This window comes from Neofelis nebulosa, chromosome 10 (genome assembly GCF_028018385.1).
Source record: "Neofelis nebulosa isolate mNeoNeb1 chromosome 10, mNeoNeb1.pri, whole genome shotgun sequence".
NCBI classification, from domain to species: Eukaryota; Metazoa; Chordata; class Mammalia; order Carnivora; family Felidae; genus Neofelis; species Neofelis nebulosa.
Window position 1 is genome coordinate 109,098,093 of NC_080791.1, and position 23,530 is coordinate 109,121,622.

Sequence of the window (23,530 nt, forward strand, 5' to 3'; positions counted from 1 at the left end):
AGGAAAGCGGGAGAAAGCTTAACGGAGACATTTGAGCGGAACTGGAGAAAGCTTAACAGAGACATTTGAGCGGAACTGATAGGTGGAAAAAGGGGCTTTACTGTGGCCCTTCCCCCAGGTCGGCAGCTGGAGCTCAGCCCGCTTCTTTCCCGGCTCCGATCCTCTTTCAGCCCATTCATCCCTCCGTGGGCCGGGGGTGGGCGGGCAGACAATCAGATACTGTTTTATCACAGGCATCGGCTGCAACCTCCCGCTTGGCGCCCGCAACCCGCGGCCGCCGGGGAATGAGTCCTTTAGGACTCCCTAAGGAACGTAAGCGTCCGGGCCTCTCGCGCCAGAGCTCGGAGTCGGGCTGGAAGGCTGATCTGCGCTTGGGCGGGTCAGACGCAAATAGCACGCCTTTGGGCGGGGTCATCTTCGTCCATAGCCCCGCCCTCGCTCCAGCCCCAGTGTTCCCCGTGCTTCAGCTCGGATCCAGGCTCCCGGAGTCGGACCCTCGGAAAACGGGACCCGAGTACTACGACTCCCAGAAGGCTTCGCGGCCAGGCCGCCTGGGGACCTGGGGATCCGAAGGGGCCTGCCAACCCTCCAGCGGACGTGACGTAAGACGCTGCCGGAAGTTCCGGGAAGTGGGCACCAGGTCTGGCCCGAACTTCCGGGTTGGTCGCGCGCCTTCCTGCGGCTAAGATGGCGGCCGAGCATCCCGAGCCTCCCAAAGGAGAGTTGCAGCTGCCGCCGCCGCCACCTCCCGGGCATTATGGCGCTTGGGCTGCCCAGGAGCTTCAGGCCAAACTGGCAGAGATCGGAGCTCCGATCCAGGGTAAGGAGATCGGGAGGTCAAGAGACGGGGCAGCGTAGGCCTAGGGAGAAGCGGAGCTTGGTTACCCCGGAGACCCGGAGGCGGTGGGGAGGGGCGGAGGCGGACCGCTGGGGCTCGACTGGGTCAGGCGGGCCTGCTCGGCCTGACCTACCCCATTGATCCTGCGCTTTGCCCAGCAGGGAGTCGCGAGGAGCTGGTGGAGCGGCTGCAGACCTACACCCGCCAGGTAAGTGTTGGCGGCGGGACGTGGGGATAGGCCGTTTCGGGAGGCCTTCGCGATCCGTCATGACTCAGTCTTAGTTTCTTATGTACCGAAACACGGTAAGCAAGGGCTCGCCGTTTTTGCCTGTTCTTGTCATTATCTGACGAGTTGTAATCGTTTCTGTATATATATTAGCTCTCTTCAATGCCTAGCCCAAGTTCTGTCAGACAGGCGCTGGTTAAATTTTGTCAAATGAATGGGAGTGAATGTCGTTTTATGGAACAGCTCTTCTTGGACTGACCTGGAGTTCTTTCTCTTTTGCAGACTGGCATCGTGCTGAATCGGCCGGTTCTGAGAGGTGAAGATGGGGACAAAGCAGCTCCTCCTCCCATGTCGGCACAGGTAAGGAGGTTGTTCTGCTTTGTAAGATGCCTTCTGTTCAGGTAGCCCCTCTCACATTAAGTGTATTGTGGACGCAACTAACAGATTGGGCAGAGAGGTAATGCAAAGACAGTTGGGAGCTCTTTAGTTTTCCGTTGGTCATGATCCTCACCTCCTTCCTTAATCAATGTCTGTTTCCCCAAAGTCTGTCTGTCTTTTAAGATCCCAGCTTAAATAGTCTGGAAGCCAGACTTGATCCTCTTTCTGCTAGAAATAACTCTTTTTTGCCTTTCCAGGACACAGTTCTCGTTTTATTTAACGAGACATTATGGCTCACTCCCTGATTTGGTTTCATATCCTTTACATTTAGTGAGTCATTGGGACACACTGGCTCCTGTGTTAAGTCTTCTCAACTTCCATGTCCTTTCTGAGCCAGGATGTGACTTTTTCTCTAGGACAGTGGCTCTGACGGGTTTCGTTGATTTTTGTGTGTGGGATGAGGAGTTCCCAGGTGGACTTTAGAAGCGTTCTTGAATCTCCTGAAATTGTATGCAAAATCTGTGTTCATGTGTTTCTGGGGAGAGAGTCTATAGCTTTCACTGGTTGGTGCCCCAAAGTTAGCATCTTGTTTCACCGATACCGCTATAGAGTTTTCTCTTTTTGAGCTCAAGAACTATTTGTTATTTGACTTTGAGTCCCAGCACCTGGCTCACAGTAGATCCCCGGCAAATAGCTGCAGTAGAGAAATGTTGCCTAGTTGCTGTTCACATTTTTCTCCACAGCTCTCTGGGATTCCCATGCCGCCGCCACCCATGGGACTCCCCCCTCTGCAACCTCCTCCGCCACCCCCACCACCTCCACCAGGCCTGGGCCTTGGCTTTCCTATGGCAGTTGGACCCCGCCCACCAAACTTGGGACCCCCGCCTCCTCTCCGGGTGGGTGAGCCTGTGGCTCTGTCAGAGGAGGAGCGGCTAAAGCTGGCGCAGCAGCAGGCGGCATTGTTGATGCAGCAAGAGGAGCGCGCCAAGCAGGTGGGACAGGGGTCAGCTTGGGCCTGGGTCTCCTCAGGGTCCTAAAGGGGAAATGGAGCCTCAGAGAGAGTTGGATCCTGGGGCCGACTCCTCAGGGCAGGTCTGGACCAAAGACTAGAACACAGACCCTAGCCTGGAAGAACCCCAGGAAGCAGAGCTGTGGCAGTGTGGCCCGTGGGGTGGTGGTGCCGATGTAACCTTGTTTTGTTTTTTAAGCAGGGAGATCATTCACTGAAGGAACATGAGCTGTTGGAGCAGCAGAAGCGGGTAATGCCCCCCAACCTTTGGCCCCATGGTCCAGTCCACTGGCTGTCACTTTAGTGCTTAGTGTCCAAAACATGATGCACCATTCAGATTTTCCGTGGAGGTCATCTCATCCTTGAGTTCTAGTATCTCCCAGATAATCCCATCTTTTCTGGAGCCCAGGAGTTGATCGACTACAGACTGTGATCTGTCTTTGTAGGGCTTGGAAGTTAAGAGTGGTTTTTCTCTTCTTTCTTTCTATTTACTTATTTATTTACTTACTATTAAGAAAAGATTTTTTTTTAAGTTTATTTATTTTGAGAGAGAGAGACCAATGGAGGGACAGAGAAAGAGAGAGAATCCCAAGCAGTCTCTGCTCAGTCAGCACAGAGCCCAACACAGGGCTTGAACTCATGAAACTTGAGATCATGACTTGAGCCGAAATCAAGAGTCAGTGGCCAAACTGACTAAGCCATCCACTTGCCTCTCTCTTTTTTTTTTTTTAAAGTTTATTTATTTACTTTGAGGGAAAGAGAGCATGTGCATGTGGGTGGGGAGGTGCAGAGAGAGAGAGAGAGAGAGAGAGAGAGAGAGAGAAAATATCAAGCAGGCTCCATGCTGCCAGTGCGGAGCCCAACATGGTGCTCGATCCCACAAACTGTGAGACCATGACCTGAGCCGAAATCAAGAGTTGGGCTCTCAACCGACTGAGCCACCCACCAAGAATGGCTTATCTGTCTTTAATTTTTTTTTTTTTTTAAATGTTTGTTTATTTTTGAGAGTGCCAATGGGGCAGGGGCAGAGAGGGGGATGGAGGATCCACAGGGGGCTCTGTGCTGACAGCAGTGAGCCCAATGTGGGGCTCGAACTCTTGAAATGTAAGATCGTGACCTGAGCTGAAGGCGGGTGCTCAACTGTCTGAACCACCCAGGTGCCCCAGCTTATATATCTTTAAAGGATTATTTTTAAAAAAAGGAAACAAATCAAGAATATACTGTAGTCTTTTCAACAGTCCTTACAGTCTAAGATATTTACTATCTAGCCTATTACAGAAAAAAGTTTGCTAATCTGTATTAGTTTTATGTGATGTCGTTTTTGGTACCTTGGGGAGGACTTTGGGTTAATTTTGCCATTTATTCGTATTTAGACTGTGGTAGGTGTAAGTTAGGGAATGATACATAAGACATTCAGTCCCAGAGATGGGTTTTATCAGTTGTTCCCAGTGGGTTACTGCGAGTATTAGAAAATAAGCATTAATAGGAGTGAATGTAGAATTGTTTACAAAGTGCTCTTTTTCCCTAGATTGTGCTAGATCTTGAGGAGCAGGTATAAGAAAAGTATTTATTGTTCCTTAAAGATAACTTAATGCCTTAGGGCACATGGGTGGCTCAGTTGGTTAACTCTCCACCTCTTGGTTTCAGCTCAGGTCATGATCTCACAGTTTGGGAGGTTGAACCCCGAGTTAAGCTGTGCACTGACAGCAAGGAGTCTGCTTGGGCTTCTCTGTCTTCCTCTCTCTGCTCCTCCCCCACTAGTACTCTTGCGCGCGCTCGTGTGTGCTCTTTCTCTTTCCTTCTCAAAATAAAAAAGAATAACTTCTTGGGGGAAAAAAAACCATTGTTAGAAAATAGAAGATAGTGTGTAGCTATCTAAGTTCTCTTAGGAGAAGTGTTAAGTGTTAAGCTAAGTGTTAAGTTCTCTTTTAGGAACCAGGAGTTTCCTGGGCTGTTTTTTTTTTTTTGTTTGTTTTTGTTTTTTTATTTCCAGGGGTTTCCTTTTCTGACGGGAGGGGAGGCCTCCTCCATTTGGATCAGTAGTCTAGAAAGGTGCAGGTGGTGAGGATGTCCAAACTCAGCCATACCTGATTGTTCTCCATGGGCCTGTTACTTGACTTAAAGAATCCACTTGCCAGAGGCTGTCTGTTCAATGGATTTCCGAGCTGTGTCTTCACTCCCATGTCTCTGGCAGGCAGCTGTGCTCCTGGAGCAAGAACGGCAGCAGGAGATTGCAAAGATGGGCACCCCAGTCCCTCGGCCCCCACAAGACATGGGTCAGATTGGTGTTCGCACTCCTCTGGGTCCTCGAGGTAAGACCTTGGAAATGGAAGGGAAGGGAAAGGAACACGATCGAAAACTCTTGCACATAAATACGTAGCCCGTAAAGTGCATATATTGTAAGTGTACAGTCCAATGAATTGTTAAAAACTGACCGCTCATGCGACTGGCACCTGGACCAAGAACCAAAATATTACTAGTACCCCAAAAGCTCTCACTGGCTCCGTCAGCCCCTCCCCCTAAGGGAGGCTATCACACCTTTAGCAAAGAAGCTAATTTTTTTAATGTTTGTTTTTGAGAGAGAGAGAGCTCACACTTGAATGAGTGGGAGAGGGGCAGAGAGAATCCTAAGCAGGCTCTGTGCTGTCAGCGCAGAGTGCGATGTGGGGCCCGAACTCACGAACCGTGAGATCATGACCTGAGCCGAATCAAAAGTTGGATGCTTAACCAACTGAACTGCTCGGGTGGCCCCAAAGAAGGTAATTTTTAAAATGAGTGTTTTGTCTCCTTTGACCTTGCATTTCTTTCTTCTCACAGTTGCTGCTCCGGTCGGCCCCACTCCCACTGTTTTGCCCATGGGGGCCCCAGTTCCCCGGCCTCGTGGTCCCCCGCCACCCCCTGGAGATGAGAATAGAGAGGTGAGATTGGTGATTTCTTTCTAGGGACAGGAGAGGGTGGTTTAGGAGAATTCTGGGAGATGGGAGGACTTCTGGGGGTGGGAGGGTGAAGGAGGAAGCCATGCTTCGTTAAAGCATATCAAGATATGGCAGGAAATAGGGCCTGGGAGACATTTCTGGGGCAGAGGTTCACTCTGAGGGGAGCTGAGGGATGATTTGATGCAGTCAGTGTTGCTGTCTGCTGTTGACATCCCCTGGCTGGCAGCCTTTCTGGTACAAGAGGAGGAAATCCTGGGATCATCCCCTCTGCCTGGGTTGTCTGTTGCAGATGGATGACCCCTCTGTGGGACCCAAGATCCCCCAGGCTTTGGAAAAGATCCTGCAGCTGAAGGAGAGCCGCCAGGAAGAGATGAACTCTCAGCAGGGTGAGTGTGTTGTGTCCCACGGGCTGCAGGGACAGAGAGGCTGCGGCCGAGTCTGCATTCTTCCATCCCTTCCCCAAGGAGGGTTTGAGAGAGAAACTGGCTCTCGGTAAAGAGGAGTTACTGCGGGCGAGTGGCAGGGTACCAGTGTGGGGAGTCTGATAGCCACCTTCCTCCCTTACAGAGGAAGAGGAAATGGAAACGGACACTCGCTCGTCCCTGGGCCAGTCAGCGTCAGAGACTGAGGAGGACACAGTGTCTGTATCCAAGAAAGAGGTATGGGATGGAGCTGAGTCTGGAAGGAACGTCAGGAGACAGTATTTGGGCACTAAAGTAACACCAGTTCTGAGTGATCAATGTGTAGTAGCTGCTATTTTGTGCCAGTTTCTGTCCTACGCATTTTAGGGATTTTTTTTTTTTCATTTAATTGCCGTAAATCTTTGGAGCGCAGAGTACTGTGCATGCCTTTGTTTTATAGCTGCAAAAACTGAGGTTCTGAGAGGTGCAGCAATTTACTGAAAGGCACACAGCTTGAGAGGGGCAGAACTTTGGAGCCTGACTTCAAGGCCTCTTTTCTTAGCTCTTTGGGGAAATTGGATGAGGAAATTAGGCGGCAGGCATGGTACTTGGATTCTCTGACCCAGTTGGTTTTCCTTATTTTGGCAGAAAAATCGGAAACGTCGGAACCGAAAGAAGAAGAAAAAGCCCCAGCGGGTTCGGGGGGCGTCCTCTGAGAGCTCTGGGGACCGAGAGAAAGAGTCAACCCGGTCCCGTGGCTCTGACTCCCCGGCAGCTGATGTTGAAATTGAGTACGTGACCGAAGAACCTGAAATTTATGAGCCCAACTTCATCTTCTTCAAGAGGATTTTTGAGGCTTTCAAGGTACAAGGAGCAGCATACTCTGAAGGGGCAGAGCTGAGCGGGGAAGGGGCAGGGATGGGGAAAGACAGTAAGGAGGGCATCTTTCCAGCGCCGGGTTCAAGAACTAGGGAGAGACACAGCTGGGGTTTCCGTGGTGTCTGTCTCCTCAGCTCACTGATGATGTGAAGAAGGAGAAAGAGAAGGAGCCAGAGAAACTTGACAAACTGGAGAACTCTGCAGCCCCTAAGAAGAAGGGCTTTGAGGAGGAGCACAAGGACAGTGACGACGATAGCAGTGATGATGAACAGGTGAGGCCCCCTCTGCTGTCGGGGAGATAGGGACTTGAGATGGCTGAGATGCAACCCGTGAGGGACCATGGTGAACTCTTGGAAAGGAGAATCCCTCTGGGGTGAGCTGGGCAGTGTGATTCGCTCCTAATAGTCCTGCTCAAAAGAAGTGATGGTTTTGTTCTAGGAGAAGAAGCCCGAGGCTCCCAAGTTGTCCAAGAAAAAGTTGCGCCGAATGAATCGCTTCACTGTGGCTGAACTCAAGCAGGTGAGACCCTAGATGATCCAGCAGAGCCCGGAGCCTGGCCGGGAGACCACATGAGGAGCTCCTAGAAATCCACAGGGGTTTTCTTTGGGGGATAGGGAGGAGGGTTTTGAAGGAGGCCTGGGTGACTTAGGTATGTGTCCTTTGAAGAAGAGAAAGAGAAAGTTTTAGATTTGAGAGGTTGGGGCTTTCTAGCGGCACGTTGCTATGGTTTCCAGCTCGTGGCTCGGCCTGACGTTGTGGAGATGCATGATGTCACCGCACAGGACCCCAAGCTCTTGGTTCACCTCAAGGCCACCAGGAATTCTGTGCCTGTGCCACGCCACTGGTGTTTTAAGCGCAAGTACCTACAAGGCAAACGGGGCATTGAGAAGCCTCCCTTCGAGCTGCCAGACTTCATCAAACGCACAGGCATCCAGGAGATGCGGGAGGCCTTGCAGGAGAAGGTAAGGGACGGTGCAGGATCCACATCCTTAATATCAGCCTGTTTGAAAATCAGGAGTCTTGTTCCCCAAACCCGTCTACTTCTTAACTAATTATCCGTTCTCCAGAAGTCAGCACTGCATATGACACAGGATGAGAGGGAAAGGCTTCAATTCGTGAAGGGTAGACAGAGCTTGCCTCAGTGTTCCGAGCTAGGTGTCCCTCTTGTCTCCTCGTTCGTCCCCTGCCTGCACTACCAGCTCTTTGAGCTATCTGCACACAGTGACTCCTTGTCTTGCAGGCTGCCTTTGGCTGTGTCCACCGTTTTCTGTTACCAGTGTGAGCCTGATATGTTTTGTGGCTAGAAATCCATGGCAGCTGTGTAACTTCTTAGATCCAAGTTTTTAAATTAAATTAAATTATCTACCTTGAGTAGCTAATACTTGTGTGTACTGCAAAAAATTCAGGAGGTACAGAAGTGCGCGATGAGAACTGCCTCCCAGTTAGACTGCGGTCACCCAGTTCTCTCCGGAGGCAGCTAATGAGGTCAGTCTCTTGATCAGATGGCTTAAAAGAATATTTATCGACATACGTAGCCAAGGATGATTTTATATGATACATCGATTTTGCGCAATATGGATTATGTAAGTTTGAGAGGTTTGAACGGGAAGGATTTTGGTGACTTGTGGAATGACATAAATGAGGGTTTTCTTTATTTCTTTGGAAGTGTCAAACTTGGTGAATACCTTTTATGACCTGTCTTCTGCCACTCTCCACAGGAAGAACAGAAGACCATGAAGTCCAAAATGCGAGAGAAGGTTCGGCCCAAGATGGGGAAGATTGACATTGACTACCAGAAACTGCACGATGCTTTCTTCAAGTGGCAGACCAAGCCCAAACTGACCATCCACGGGGACCTATACTATGAGGTTCGGGTGTGGGGGCTGGGGAGCAAAGGCTGGGCCATTGGTCATGGCTGTGTGACTCTTGGTTGGGAAGGCTTTCTAAGCTGGTGCAGTGGCTCCTACCCTCAGCCTTAGAATTGTTCATTAACTCCCCTTGGATGGAGTAGAATTTGAAATCTTAAAATGAGGTGGTTTTTTGGGAGGACAGATCCAGACCATGTCTTTAAAAAGTGGTAATTGATTAGGGACAGAGGGGCCAAGTGGTGGATGCTTGTATAAAACAATTAGGACTGAGGGTGGGAGAAAGTTTTTATTTTTTTCCTGATCCTTGAAATAGTAGTCACCGTGATATTAGGGAATTTTCGAGGTGGAAGGATCTTGGAGATGATCTTGTCGAGTGCCCTCATTTTACAGAGGAGAAAGCAGGCCCTAAATCTGGCCATGTTTTTCTAGTGGGTTAATGTCAGCACTGGAAATCTTGATTCTCCCCTCCTTCCTGGCCTTTCTTTTTCCTACGTTAGCCAGGGAAAGGAGTGCTGAGAATCGACAGGCACTAAGCAGCCCTCAGTGGGATTTTGTATCTGGTGTGGATTGGGACTTCTCATCTTTGTTCTCTTGTCCTCTTGCCATTGAACTCCCGGTGTGTGTCTGGCATTGATAATACAACGTGCTCTGCTTTTTTTCTCAGGGGAAGGAGTTTGAAACACGACTGAAGGAGAAGAAGCCAGGAGATCTGTCTGATGAGCTGAGGATTTCCTTGGGGATGCCAGTAGGACCAGTGAGTGCCAGTTACCTTGACTGGGGAAGCCAAGAAGAGGGTGGGAATTAGGGCAGAAGGGAGACAAAGGACAGGGTTGGGCAGATGATATCCTGTTCTCTTTTTCCTGCAGAATGCCCACAAGGTCCCTCCCCCGTGGCTGATTGCCATGCAGCGATATGGACCACCCCCGTCGTACCCCAACCTGAAAATTCCTGGGCTGAACTCCCCCATCCCCGAGGTGAATACTGTCCTTTCTTTCATTTTTAGCTGCCCCTGCTTGTTAACTAGAGGATGATGTAGTTTTCCTTCTCTCATCCCACCATGTCTCTCTTTCTCTTTTTTCTTCCCCCAAAAAAGGGTAATAGTTTTTGTTTTTCAAAAAATCTGACATGCTCGTCATAAAATAGTTAATTAGATTTAACAAGGTCAAAGATGAAAATAAATCACCCATAATTTCATCACTCAGAAATAGTCAAGATTTAAAATTTGGCAAATGTGTTTCTGATACATACATTGATAGAAATAATTTTATCTCAAGAATGGCATTAAGTTTTCATTTTTAAACATGAAGCATTAAATTAAAACAATTTTAATGGGGTGCCTGGGTGGCTCAGTTGGTTAAGCACCGAGTTCGGCTCGGGTCATGATCTCACGGTTTGTGGGTTCGAGCCCTGCATTGGGCTGTGTGCTGACAGCTCAGAGCCTGGAGCCTGCTTTGCATTCTGTGTCTCCCTCTCTGTGTCTGCCCCTCCCCCGCTCATGCTTTGTTTCTCTCTGTCTCTCAAAAATAAATAAACGTGAAAATTTTAATAGATAGCAAACTCATTAAAGTGAAAAGAAAGAATTGTTAAACTTCAGATAAAAACTTCTGCCTCGGCTCAGTTGGTTAAGCATCCGACTTCAGCTCAGGTTATGATCTCACAGTTCGTGAGCTCGAGCCCCGCAGCTCGAGCCTCGAGCTCTGTGCTGACAGCTGAGAGCCTGGAGCCTGCTTCAGATTCTGTGTCTCCATCTGTCTCTGTCCCCCCTGCTTGTGCTCTGTTTCTCTCAAAAATAAACGAACATTTAAAGAAATTTCTGTTTATCTACCTTTAGAAAGAAAGAGGGAGAGCACGTGAGAGCCCAGGAGAGGGGAAAAGGGAGAGAGAGAATTTTCAAAGTTAGGAAAAAATCAGGAAGAAGTTAGAGTTCTGTTGTTTAAAGTACTTTTTTTAGTTTGAGACAGCATGGGCTCTACCCTGAAGGCTGAGGTTATTAGTCTACTTTCTGCTTCCCATCTTCCCGTCCTATTGCCTCTGGATTTTTGTTGCTTATTACTTTTGCTTTATAATGCTTTATGATGTTTAATTCTTGTCTGAAATCATAGTTTCCAGAGTTACCAAGTGCTAGTTTCTATTCTTTGTAGTGTGACTTTTCTCCAGGGCTTCAGAGCTCCAGGGTTTTGGAGCTTAGGAGCAGAACTGACTTGCATTTCCTGTCTCGCAGAGCTGTTCCTTTGGGTACCACGCTGGTGGCTGGGGCAAACCCCCAGTAGATGAGACTGGGAAACCACTCTACGGTGATGTGTTCGGAACCAATGCTGCTGAATTTCAGGTATAGACCATGACTGTCTTACTTGAGGTCATGAAGTTTAGAGACAGTTGGTTTATAGATTCATTATCAGGGAGGAGCTGGGTGTTCTGAAGTTTCAAAGTCTGAAAAAGGGTATGCATTTCCTGAGATGTGTTGCAGGCTCTCCACTAGACTATGAGCTCTCCTTAGGCGGAGGCTGTTGTCTGTCTGTTTACTTTTATATTCTTTCAGTTTGCAACAGCTTGACACATGATAGGCTTATAGTAAACATTTGCTGAATGAATGAATGATCTCTTTCAGACCAAGACCGAGGAGGAAGAGATTGATAGGACCCCTTGGGGGGAGCTGGAGCCATCCGATGAGGAGTCTTCGGAAGAAGAGGAAGAGGAAGAAAGTGATGAAGATAAACCAGATGAGACAGGCTTCATTACCCCTGCAGACAGGTGGGGAGAGCAGGGTCTGTCTCTAAAGTAGTCCGGCATTGCGGGCCTTCTCCTTACTTCAGAGCTTGTTTCTGTCTTCACAGTGGCCTCATCACTCCTGGAGGGTTCTCGTCAGTGCCGGCTGGCATGGAGACCCCTGAGCTCATCGAGCTGAGGAAGAAGAAGATTGAGGAAGCGATGGACGGGTGAGGGAGCCAGGCAGGGCTGAGAGGGAAGGACTTCTCCCTTCAGCCTCTGGGTTGGCCAGCTGACTTTCCCCCCCTTTCCTTCCCTTGTGAATCAGTTATTGAACACCAGGCACTGCTCTAGGCAGTGAAAAACGCTTGGTAAGCAGTTCATTAGAGAACAAGGTAATTTCAGGTGGAGATAGGATGGTGTAGCAAAGTAAGCTAGGTAATGGGATGTAGAGAGATTTGGGGGGTGGGGAGGTCTTTGGGAAAGCCTTGATGAGGTATTTGAGCTGAGAGCTGAATGTTAGGAAAGAGCCAGCCACAGGGTGATCTGGGGCAGGAGGAACCAGAAGTGCCTAAGACAGGCATGGGTTTCACATGGTCCTGCCATGGAACTTTTCTTATTAGGGACATAAATGTGTAGGATTGTCCAGTCTTCTTGGTGAATTGACCCCTTTTCCATGAGATAATCTTCTTTTCTGCCCGTACAGTTCTTTGTTCCATCTTCCCATTTTCCTATGTTTTAGATTGATAGAATATTAAAAACATTTTTTTTTAATGTTTATTTATTTTTGAGAGCAAGAGAGAGGGAATGGAGAGGGAGAGAGGGAGACACAGAATTTAAGCAGACTCCAGGCTCTGAGGTGTCAGCACAGAGCCTGACATGGGGCTTGAACTCATGAACTGCGAGATCATGACATGAGCTGAAATTGGATGCTTAACCGACTGAGCCACCCTGGCGCCTCAATAGAACATTTTTTATGACTCCATTTTATCTCTTTTGTTGACTTACTAACTGTTAAGCTCTGTTTTGTTATTTTTAGCGGTTGCTGTAGGGTTTATAATATCCATCCTTATCACAGTCTGCCTTCAAGTGATATGCCACTTCTGGAGAGTAGCAAGCACCTAACAACAGCACACTTCTATTTCTCTCTTCCTAACCTTTTTTTTTTTTTTTTTAATTTTTTTTTTTTTTTTCAACGTTTTTTATTTATTTTTGGGACAGAGAGAGACAGAGCATGAACGGGGGAGGGGCAGAGAGAGAGGGAGACACAGAATCGGAAACAGGCTCCAGGCTCCGAGCCATCAGCCCAGAGCCCGACGCGGGGCTCGAACTCACGGACCGCGAGATCGTGACCTGGCTGAAGTCGGACGCTTAACCGACGGCGCCACCCAGGCGCCCCACTCTTCCTAACCTTTGTACTGTTGTCACGCTTTTTACTGTTACATGTTATAAATCCTACACTGTGGTTATTTTTGTTTAAAAGGTCAGTTATCTTTTTTTTAAGTTATCTTGTAGAGAGATTTACATAATTAGTCATATATTAAGCTATGTAATTGCCATTTTCAGTGATCTTTCATTTCTTTGTGTGCAAAGGCTTCCTTCAGCATTTCTTGTGTGGCTGCTGGTCATGAATTCTTTCAAGTGTTGGCAGTCTCAAAACTTCTTCACTTGTCCTTTTGAAAGATTTTTTTTTTTTTTAAGTGTTTATTTTTGAGAGAAAGACAGATAGAGCCTGAGTGGAGGAGGGGCAGAGAGTGAGGGAGACACAGAATCCAAAGCAGGCTCCAGGCTCTGTGCTGTCAACACAGAGCCCGATATGGGGCTTGAACTCACGAACTGTGAGATCATGACTTGAGCCGAAGTCGGATGCTTAACTGACTGAGCCACACAGGCGCCCCAGAATTTTTTTTTTTAATGTTTATTTTTGAGAGAGACAGAGAACAGAGGGCGAGCAGGGGGAGGGGCAGAGAAAGGGAGACGCAGATTCTGAAGCAGGCTCCAGGCTCTGAGCTGTCAGCACAGAGCCCTTTGTGGGGGCTCATATCCATGAACCGTGAAATCCTGACCTGAGCCTAAGTCAGAGGCTTAACTGACTGGGCCACCCAGGTATTCCTCAAAGATTTTTGGAAGATTTTGGCCAGGTATAGGATTCTAGGTTGACAGTGTTTTATTAAATTTTTTTATTTCTTTCAGTATTTTAAAGATGTTGCTGTGGTGACTTTCTTGCATTGTTTCTGATGAGAAGTCTGTTTTCCTTCCTTCTTTTTTTTTTAAGAATTTTTTTTAATTTTAATTTTTTAAAATTTACATCCAAATTACTTGGCATATAGTGAAACAATGAAGTCCTCATATGAGTGAAGTCATATGATTTTTGTCTTTCTCTGACTAATTTCACTTAGCATAATACCCTCCAGTTCCATCCATGTGGTTGCAAGTGGCAAGATGTCATTCTTTTTGATTGACGAGCAATACTCCATTGTATATATATACCACATCTTCTTTATCCATTTATTCATCAATGGGCATTTGGGCTCTTTCCATCCTTTGGCTGTTGTCGATAGCGCTGCTGTAAACATTGGGGTGCAAGTGTCCCTTCGAAACGGCACACCTGTATCCCATGGATAAATGCCTAGTAGTGCAATTGCTGGGTCGTAGGGTAGTTCTATTTTTAGTTTCTTGAGGAACCTCCATACTGTTTTCCAGAGTGGCTGCACCAGCTTGCATTCCCATTCCTTCCTTTATTCTGTATATAATGTGTCCTTTTATCTCTGGCAGCTTTTAAGATTTTCTCTTTCCCCATTTTGAACAATTTAATTCTGTGTGGTATGGTATAGTTTCTTCATGTTTCTTTGTGTGGGGTTAGGTAAGTATCTTGAATTTGTGAGTTAATCGTTTTTATGAATTTTGGAAAAACTCTGATTATTTCTACAAATATATTTTCTGTTCCCTTTGCTTTCTCCTCCCCTTTGGCAAGTCCAATTATACATGTATTAAGTCTGTTTGAAGTTGCCCTCCTGCTCATGAATGCTCTGCTCATTTCAAAATACCCCTTTTCTCTTTGTATTTCATTTTAGAAAATTTCTATTCCTGTTTCTTCAAGTTTTTTCCGTGGGTTCTAATCTGACAGTAATCCCATCCAGTGTCGTTTTCATCTCTAGCCGTATGATTTGGATCTTTTCATATGTTCTGGGTGTCTATTTTTGAACCAGATGGCAGGCAGTTATAATAACATGCTGGTTCTGGGTTGATTTAAATTGATTAATTATTTTCCTCATTAAGGATTGTGTTTTCTGCTGCTGCTCATGCTTGTTTACTTTTGTTTGAAGGCCAGACTTGGTGAAATTTACCTTGTTGGGCCCAGGGTTCTTTTGTATCTTTTTTTTTTTTTTTTTTTACTTAAAAAATTTTTTTTTAATGTTTTAAGGGGGGGGGGCAGAGAAAGGGGGAGACACAGAATCCTAAGCAGGTTCCAGGCTCTGAGCTGTCAGCATAGAGCCTGAGGTGGGGCTCGAACTCATGAATGGTGAGATCATGACCTGAGCTGAAATCGGACGCTTAACTGACTCAGCCACCCAGGCGCCCCTCTTTTGTATTTCTACAAATCTTCAGCTTTGTTCAGGAACACCATCAAGGTACTTGGAAACAGTTTGATTATCTCAAGTCTTGCTTTTCAGGTGGGTGGTTCTTTCCCTGGCTCTGGTACTTTCCTCACACAGAGTACTCCCTTGAGTACTTGAGGAGGGCCCTCTTTAGGTCTCTTGAGTTCTCAAGTCTCTGTGCTGCTGTCTCTTCCCTAAGACTCTGTCCTGTGATCTGTAGCTGCCTAGGCCTTTGTGGACTTTGGGGTTCATCCCTTCAACTCATGAAGTCCTCTGGGCTCTACATGGGTTCCCCCTCCTTGTTTCATGGCCTGCAGACTCTCACTGCAGTAGACAGGGCAACTGAAGGACGCACCTCATTTGTTTCCTGTCTCTCATGAGTCGCTCCCCTTTGTTACCCCATGTCCTTTGTTTCTTGTGTTCTGCCCATTTTTTGGTCGTTTCAGGTGGGAGGGTAAATCTGGTCCCTGTTACTCCTTCTCCAGAAGCAGAAGTCTCTAGGCTTTGCATATTCAAGGAAGAAAAGAAAGAAGGGTACTATGGTTGGAGTATAGGGAACAAGGATTAGGTAAGACTGGCTTGGATGGTTCTTGTACCCTAGGAAGTATTGGAAGTTTAAGTTCTCGGTGTTAGAACCCCAGGTACAACTTTGGGCAGGAGCTATTGTAGTGTCTTCTCTCCTGCCATCTTCTGTGTACCAGAGTTCTTTCAGAAACTTTAAGCCTGACCCTTAGCCCTTCTTCACGTGTGGGAATCTTGGACTCTGATCCTCTAAACTTGGTTCAGGGGATCCCTTAACTCAGTCTCTGTTTTCCTTCCAGGCTATATTTCCTAGAATCAGTGCCATCCCACCCCTCTCCCCACTGACACAATCCTTTCTTCTTGTGGGTCTCCATGACCTGCAGAGGCGGCCTAGGCATTGCTTTTCCTCTGGGTGTCTTGGAATCTCTTCCGGGAGCTGGGTTCTTTTTGCTTCCTCTTCTGGAAACCCTTTTATCCCTTCCTTTTTGGGCCTGATCCCATTGTCCTCTGCAGAAGTGAGACACCTCAGCTGTTCACCGTGTTACCAGAGAAGAGAACGGCCACTGTTGGGGGAGCCATGATGGGATCAACCCATATCTATGACATGTCCACAGTGAGTATTCTTTTGGGGGCTGGAAAAGGGGGTGGAAACTAAGTCTTCTAAGCCTCTTTGTAGATGACAAGACTCTGATCCCTTTTCTAGGTTATGAGCCGGAAGGGCCCAGCTCCTGAGCTGCAAGGTGTGGAAGTGGCCCTGGCACCTGAAGAGTTGGAGCTGGATCCCATGGCCATGACCCAGAAGTATGAGGAGCATGTGCGGGAGCAGCAGGCACAGGTGGAGAAGGAAGACTTCAGTGACATGGTGGCTGAGCATGCTGCCAAACAGAAGGTAGGAGGTCACAGGGGAACCCGGCTGGGTGTGAGCCAGGAACTAGGTACGAGGGACTCCTTTTTCAGTGGAGTGGTGTCCTCTCTGTCTGCTGCCCTGAGCTTCCCTGGTGCTGGAAACCTTAGAAATCCTCTTGTGGGCTGCCCTCTTTAAGGATGATGAAACTAAGGCACAGGGAGGGGAGCTCATCCAAGTCTGAGAATCCAGTTTTAGCACTTTTTTCCACAGATCTGTGTGGCTGAGTCAGGCTGCCACCCTTGTCTTGGGGATCAGTGGGTTGTTTCACTTGTTGTAACCTGTTTCTCTTTCTCTCCTCCAGCAAAAGAAACGGAAAGCTCAGCCCCAGGACAGCCGCGGGGGCAGCAAGAAATATAAGGAGTTCAAATTTTAGGTCCCCCTCGCATACCTGGCCCTCCTTTCAGCTCTTTGTCTGGATGCTTGGGCTTCACACATGGTCCCCGAGAGCCAGCTCTCCCACAGTTCCCAAGGGCTTGTCATTTCATGTTCTTATTTTAGATCTGTTTTGTAAATAAAGCTGTTTCCCAAGGAAAGAGATGCATATGTAACACTTCTGATCCTCCTTCGTTTTTTTTATGTGTGTGTGTTTTTTTTTTTTTTTAAGTTTATTTATTTATTTTGAGAACAAGAGAGAGGGAGGGGCAGAGAGAGAAACTCTCAGGCAGGCTCTGCACTGTCAGCTCGGAGCCTGACGTGGGGCTTGAATGGTGAGGTCACGACCTGAGCTGAAATCTAGAGTCAGATGCTTAACTGACTGAGCCACTCAGGTGTCTTTTAATCCCCTCGGGCAAAAGGACTAAAAAATGGGCTTTTTCTGCAACCTCGGGGCTGCCCCAGTGCCGGGGGCATGCACCCGGGTCAGATGTTGCAGTTGAGACTGGTGATAACTCCAAAGCCATGCTGAAATTGTTTCACCACTACCTGCCTTTGTAGGAAGGCTCTGGGGCCAGTATCTCTAGGTCTGGTTTGACCTTACTACTTTGTCCTTGGGGACTAAAAATAGCCAGCTTAGCACCCTGGCTGGGCTGAGGAAGTGCAGTGGGCTTGGGAAGTAGGCCAGGTCAGGCCTTCCTAATAGACCTGTGGCCAAGAGTCTCAAGTCCTTGCCTGGGAGAGAACACAGCCCCAAATCTAGATTGTCTGGCGTCCCCGTGAATCCCTGGGTGGTTTCAGCCACCCAGCCTCTAAGTTTGGTAGGGGGAGGGAGGGGGAGCTTGCTTTCTCCAGGTTCTAGTCTTCTGGTCTTCAGAAGTCTTCCCAACAGGCTAGACTAGGTTGGACTTAAGGGGCCCAACGGGCATTTGCCGGGTGCTGGGAGAGAAGTTCTGCTGTGGTGCTACTGGCGTTGCTTTGCTGGAAGTGTGGCAACTGAGACGTCGATGTCGGGAGACTTCAAGATGGTTTCTGGAGGTGATGCATGTGGGTGGTAGTGTGGGAGATCCCATGTTGGGCGTGGCAATCGGGGTAGGCCTTGGGGGAGTAGGATTTTAGAAATTAAACGGTGAAGCAGAGAAAACGTTACAGGTGGAAGGAACTGAGGGCAGGGATGGGGGGCTTGGGACTCTATAATGCTTCATGGGGGGGAAGGGTGACTCCAGGTGGGCCAGGGCTTAGGTTCGTAATTCACCCTTGCCAGGGCCTTTTGGACTCCAGGTCCCTGAGCCCCCTGCCTTCCATGGAGAGCAGCAGGGACGGAAACTTCACGGCCCACAGACGCACCGGGCCGACGGTGGAGTCGCCACCCGCTCCCTTTGTAGGTTGTGAAGAAACCCCGGGGCGGCAGAGCAGGGGCCAAGCAGGATGCCGCGATGCGGGCTTCGGCCTCTCTGTAGGCTCCGGGGACCCAAGGGGCCCGAGGCGCGCTCCCGCGTCAGGCCCCCCCCCACCCCAACCCCAGCCGGGGCCGCGCCCCGGAAAAGCGGAGTTTCCGCTCGCCTGGCTGTTGCTGCAGAGAGCACGACGGGGGAGGGGAGGACCGGGCCGGCTGGCTGCCGCTCGCACTGCGGATTTGAGGGGAGGGTCTGGCCGAGCCAGCCGGGGTCGAGGCCTCCTCTCCAGGGAAGCTAGAAGAGCGCGCCCACAGGCTCCCCTGGGGCGCGAGCGCGAACCCCGCCCCTTGGCGCTGGGTGGGGCCGGCGCGAGCCAGAGCTCCCCGCCCCCCCCGGACACGCCCACCCAGTGTCTCGGCGGCGCGAGCCGCAACAGGCAGCGGCGGGCGAGCGCGAGGACCGCGCGCCGAGAGGCCCCGCGCGTGCGTGCAGCCTCTCGCTCGCTCGCTCGCGCGCCCGGGCGGGCGGGCTGAGGAGACGAGTCGAGCCCTCGCCGCCACCGTGGGAGAAGCCTGGGCGTCCTCTCTGCGTCGCCCCGATCCCCGTTATCCCCGCGCCCCCCACCCCCGGCCGGGCCATGGCGGAACGCGGAGGGGCGGGCGGTGGTCCTGGAGGCGCCGGGGGCGGCAGCGGCCAGCGGGGCTCTGGGGTCGCCCAGTCCCCGCAACAGCAGCAGCCGCCGCAGCAGCCGCCGCCTCAGCAGCCGACGCCCCCCAAGCTGGCCCAGGCCACCTCGTCGTCCTCGTCCACCTCGGCGGCGGCCGCCTCCTCCTCGTCCTCGTCCACCTCCACCTCCATGGCCGTCGCGGTGGCCTCCGGGTCCGCGCCTCCCGGCGGCCCGGGGCCAGGCCGCACCCCCGCCCCCGTGCAGATGAACCTGTACGCCACCTGGGAGGTGGACCGGAGCTCGTCCAGCTGCGTGCCCAGGTGAGCGGCGGGCGGGGGGACCGGGCCCTCGGGGCCGCAGGGCCAGGTCTGTGACAGGCCCCCGCCTTCTCATTCCTCTCCGTCCCAGCGCCCAAGGGAGCGCCCCCCCTCCCTGGATTCCCCCTGGCTGCCCGGCCTGTTTCTAGTCGGGCCTCCCGGGACTCCTCCTGCGGGGACCCCGCCCTCTCCTGGCAGCCCCACCTTCTGCCTCGGGCCGGGACCACCCTCTTCCTCTCCCCCGATTGGGGCCTCCTGGACTCTCAGCCCTGGGCCTTCTCTCGTTGATCTGACCGAATCCGGCCTTCCTGACGGTCAGTTTCCCCGCGAATGTCACTGACTCTGTTCCCTGCCTCGTTGGCGCCCGTGGGCTGTACATATGTTACATAGATGTCCTTTGATATTATTATTTCCCAATATACTCAGCGTGTGCCAAAGTCGGTTGTCACCTTCTGCCAGATAAAGCCCATATAGTAACCCTGGAGGCTTCTAGTTGGTCTTCAATACACACACACACACACACACACACACACACACACACACACGTACGTTCATTTGTGCTTCAGATTACACACATTCTGCCCCGGCCTCTGTGCTCTTGTAAAAGCCCTATTTAGTGTGTCTTTAATTGTATTTTTCATCCCCTTCCTCCTCCCCAGTAGCTAGTCACCAATTCTCTTAGCCTTGCAGGGCTACATAAAATTACTGCCTTGTTCCTAAATTCAATCCATTCCTCTGGCTGTTGGAACCATCTGGGGACTTTCCTTTCATTGGTAAAATATGCCTGAGTTTGTGATGTTTTCTGTTTCCGTATTGGCAAAGCAGTCTTTCTCCAACTCTTTGGGGACAGTGTGCAGTGTCTTACAGTTTAGCCCTTGAGCAGACACTGTGGAGCTGGTTCCGCCTGGGAAGCCCAGAAAAGTGCCTGGAGGTGATCTTTTTGTCACCTCTAAACTGAGTTGATTCTGTTGTCTCGGAGTTTTGGACCCACTCCTTATTCTTTTAGCTCAGCCTTGGGTAGATGGACGTGTCAGTAGGGGTTAAGAAGCATTGTCTGGTTCCAGCCTCAACTCTATTTATTTCCCTCTCTCTTTATTTTGAATCATTTCATGCATACAAAATTAGATACACACACAAAAATATATCTCCTGGTTAGGGTATTTTACAAAATGATGAAAAGTACATTTCTATACTTGACTCAGTTTAAGAAACAGAACATTATAAATTATGTTGAATGAGGCCCTCAGGATGCCCCTTCCTGACCACATGCCCTACTTCCCCCCCCCCACAAAGGTAAACACTATTGTGTGTTTATTATTTCCCTTGTCTTTTAAAAATAGTTTTGCTGCATACATGCATCTGTAAACAATATGGTTTAGGGTGTTTTTGAAGTTTATATAAGTGCTATCATACTGTATGTGCTCTGTGACTTAGTGCGTGTGTGTGTTTTAATTCAACATTAAGTTTGTGGGACTTGTCAGTGGGGTATGGTAGCTGTAGTTTAAATATTTTCACTAACGGATATAATTTCATTTTATGGCCGTATCATACTTCTCTTTTCGGTGAATATTTTGGGTTGTTTCTTGTTAGTTAATGGGAGCATAATGCCGCGAATAGTTTTGCCCAGGACTCCTAGTGATCCTTGCAAAAGGTTCTTTCTGTTTTTATATGTAGGGGTGGAATTGCTATTTGCAGGGTATACATCTGAAACTTTTTTAGATAATGCTAAATTGTGCCCTGTTCGTGCTCCTCCTCCCTCACTCTTCATGTCCTTTGTGTTTCAGCATTTACCTCACTGACTTACACTTTCTTTTTTTTCTTTGCCCTTCTTTTAGGGTAATCAGAAGCCATGTTAGTTTAGTTTGTTTTGGCCAGTGCCCTAGCACAACACCAAACTCAAGTGGGAGTTGAGTGTGTAATGGTCCTTAACAGGCCTCTTTCTAGGTAGGTCCGTCTGTAGCTGAAGTATTCTAATCTACTTTCAAACGTAAAAGCACTGTGCCCCTTCCCACGTTGGTCCAGTGTTAGTAATACATGCTTGCCCATTCTTCGTTTACATCTATCGCTATGTTTGACAGGTGACATCTGGACAATTGCCTTCTCTAGCTTGTTAGATTGAAAAGGCATTGAGCCAACTGGGAAGAAGCTGCCGTGCAACAGAGGGAGATAAATAAAATTACTGATAAATAAAATCTTTGATTTTTTTTTTTCTGCACCTGTTGGTCACTGAGAAGTCTTATGTAATAAATTATTAGCCAAAGAAACTGCCCGTCTTCCTGAGTCAATCGGTAATTACTATGCTAACTTGGTGTGAGAGGCTTGGTTGGCTTGTTGTTTGCCCCTGCCGAGAGCATGCAGTTGTCATGTCTACTAACGAGTCTTTGAGATTGTCAGCTGTCCTGCTCTGACTTTGTTTTTCAGCTATCACCCTGTGCCTCCCAGCTCCTTGTGGAACACTTGTGCTCTTTGGAGCATGCTGTTTTATCTGCAGGATGGAAAATAACACCCTGTGGGGAGAAAGTGTCCGCTATTGGCCCTTCCAATTACTAGAGTCATCTGGTTAATTTGAGGTCTCCTTGTTTACTTGTTCATGTTGTTTAAAATATATTGGCAATGTGCAACCTGTGTACAGCACTCTGTAGATAGTCTAAGATTAACGTTCTAGTCTCATGTAACTCAAGTGAGAAGCGTGTGAAACGTGCACTTAAGAAATGTGAACATGATTGTGGATCTAAGGCTATATATGTGTGTATATATATGCTGTGGGACTCAGTTTTAGCAAATGTGTTCCTCTACCTAGTACAGAGAAGAGAGAGTTGAAAGTTGTGTGTTAGGAAGGTCACTTTCCTTTTCTTGATCCCAGTAGAAATATAATTTGCTTTTCGGGGGAAAAAAACCTTTTCCCTTTATTAGATATTTAAATAAAGATGAACATTGTACTAGTTGTTTCTCAAGTATGTACTCTGCTCTTATTTAACATCTACTAAATTCCTTCAGAATCTGTAGTATTTTTTAAAAACATTTTATGGTTGGAGAGAATACTGATAGTTGGCTTTAAAGTAACTAAATTGGGGGCACCTGGGTGGCTCAGTCAGTTGAGTGTCGAACTCTTGATTTTGGCTCAGGTTGCGCTCCCAGGATCGTGGAATCAGGCTCCGAGCTGCTTGGGATTCTCTTTCTCTCTCCCTCTGGGGTGTGTGTGTGTGTGTGTGTGTGTGTGTGTGTGTGTGTCTCCTCTGTCTCCCTCTCTCAAAACAAAAAAACAACAGAAAAAACAACCCACTAAATTGTTTTATTCATTGACTTAAAATTTTTTTTAATGTTTATTTTTGAGAGAGAGAAAGAGTATGAGCAGGGGAGGGGCAGAGAGAGAGAGAGAGAGACATAGAATCCGGAGCAGGCTCCAGGCTCCAAGCTGTCAGCACAGAGCCCGATGCAGGGCTGGGACTCACAAATGATGAGATCATGACCTGAGCTGAAGTCGGACTCTTAACTGACTGAGCCACCCAGGCGCCCCACTTTTTTTTTTTTTTATAACTAGGCTCTATGCTGGGCATGGAGCCCAACTTGGGGCTTGAATTCATGGCCCCGAGATCAAGACCTGAGCTCAGATCAACAGTCAGAAGCTTAACTGACTGAGCCACTCAGATGCCCTTATTCATTGGCATTTTTATCAACATTTTTTAAATTAAAATATTGATACATGTCCATGATTAGACATTCAAGCAGTACAGAAAGATGGGAATTATGAAGGAAAAAGCCCTAGTCTTGTCTCTGTTTTTGCTTTCCACAGGTGATCACTAGGAAATACACTTGGCTTTTAAGATTCTGTTACAAGCGGGTGGATCTATTATAGCTCCTTTTTAAAATTCACAGCTTTAGACGTTGGCATTGTTTTCCCTCTGTACTAAGTAGTGCTTCCTCTCCTATGGCCCGTGTTTTGGCTAGTGGTATGGTGACATTTGGCCAGGTGGCATGTTGTTTGATGTTATCTTTTTTTTAATGTTTGTTTATTTTTGAGAGAGAGTGAGCTCGCTTGTGAGAGTGGTGGAGGGACAGAGAGAAAGCGGGAGAGAGAGAATCCCAATCTGTGCTTTGTCAGCACAGAGCCTGATGTTGGGCTCAAACTCACAAACTGTGAGATAATGACCTGAGCTGAAATCAAGAATCTGATGCTTAACCAACTGAGCCACCCAGGTGCCCCAAGGGAAGAGTTTTAGAGTGTCATTGTTGATCTCTTCTCTTTGGGTCTTGTGTGGTATATGGTGAAGTTTCCCCTGGTGTTCTTTTCTCTATTTGAGATACTTAAGTAGGAGAGGCAGAAAAATCATTAAATTTCACAGGTATACAAAATTTCCTCAGTGGATTTTGTAAAACCAATTATTAGGAGATAAAATGTGCTCTGCTGTATCACTCACAAACTGTATCACATTTGTCTTTGAGTACAAAGCACATTTGCATATCCTTATCTGTATGTACACTTAGGGAAAGAGTTCAGGAGTTATGAG

At 48.4% G+C, this 23,530-nt stretch overlaps 2 protein-coding genes across 4 annotated transcripts in view; both read left to right on the plus strand.

Moving 5' to 3' along the window:
* Positions 1–649: 649 nt before the first annotated feature.
* SF3B2 (splicing factor 3b subunit 2) lies at positions 650–16,817 on the plus strand. Of its 3 annotated transcripts, none has more exons than XM_058689721.1 (22): positions 650–820; positions 997–1,046; positions 1,347–1,424; positions 2,186–2,434; positions 2,651–2,701; positions 4,646–4,763; positions 5,269–5,369; positions 5,677–5,773; positions 5,955–6,046; positions 6,437–6,652; positions 6,802–6,939; positions 7,106–7,186; positions 7,402–7,629; positions 8,386–8,535; positions 9,200–9,289; positions 9,402–9,509; positions 10,757–10,864; positions 11,144–11,286; positions 11,370–11,471; positions 15,876–15,975; positions 16,066–16,251; positions 16,571–16,817. In XM_058689721.1, exons 1-22 carry the CDS (start codon positions 688–690, stop codon positions 16,640–16,642), a joined length of 2,691 nt encoding a protein of 896 aa, XP_058545704.1. In that variant the 5' UTR covers positions 650–687; the 3' UTR covers positions 16,643–16,817. The 3 variants fall into 3 exon arrangements, with proteins under 3 accessions (XP_058545704.1, XP_058545706.1, XP_058545705.1); XM_058689723.1 differs by having other exon boundaries at positions 2,654–2,701; XM_058689722.1 differs by having other exon boundaries at positions 1,000–1,046.
* A 1,629-nt stretch (positions 16,818–18,446) lies between these two features.
* PACS1 (phosphofurin acidic cluster sorting protein 1) overlaps positions 18,447–23,530 on the plus strand; it is a 156,757-nt gene continuing 151,673 nt past the window's right edge. The window contains exon 1 of the mRNA XM_058689719.1: positions 18,447–19,025. Within this exon, the coding sequence (XP_058545702.1) occupies positions 18,676–19,025 (350 nt within the window). The 5' untranslated portion in view covers positions 18,447–18,675. The remainder of the gene's footprint in view (positions 19,026–23,530) is intronic.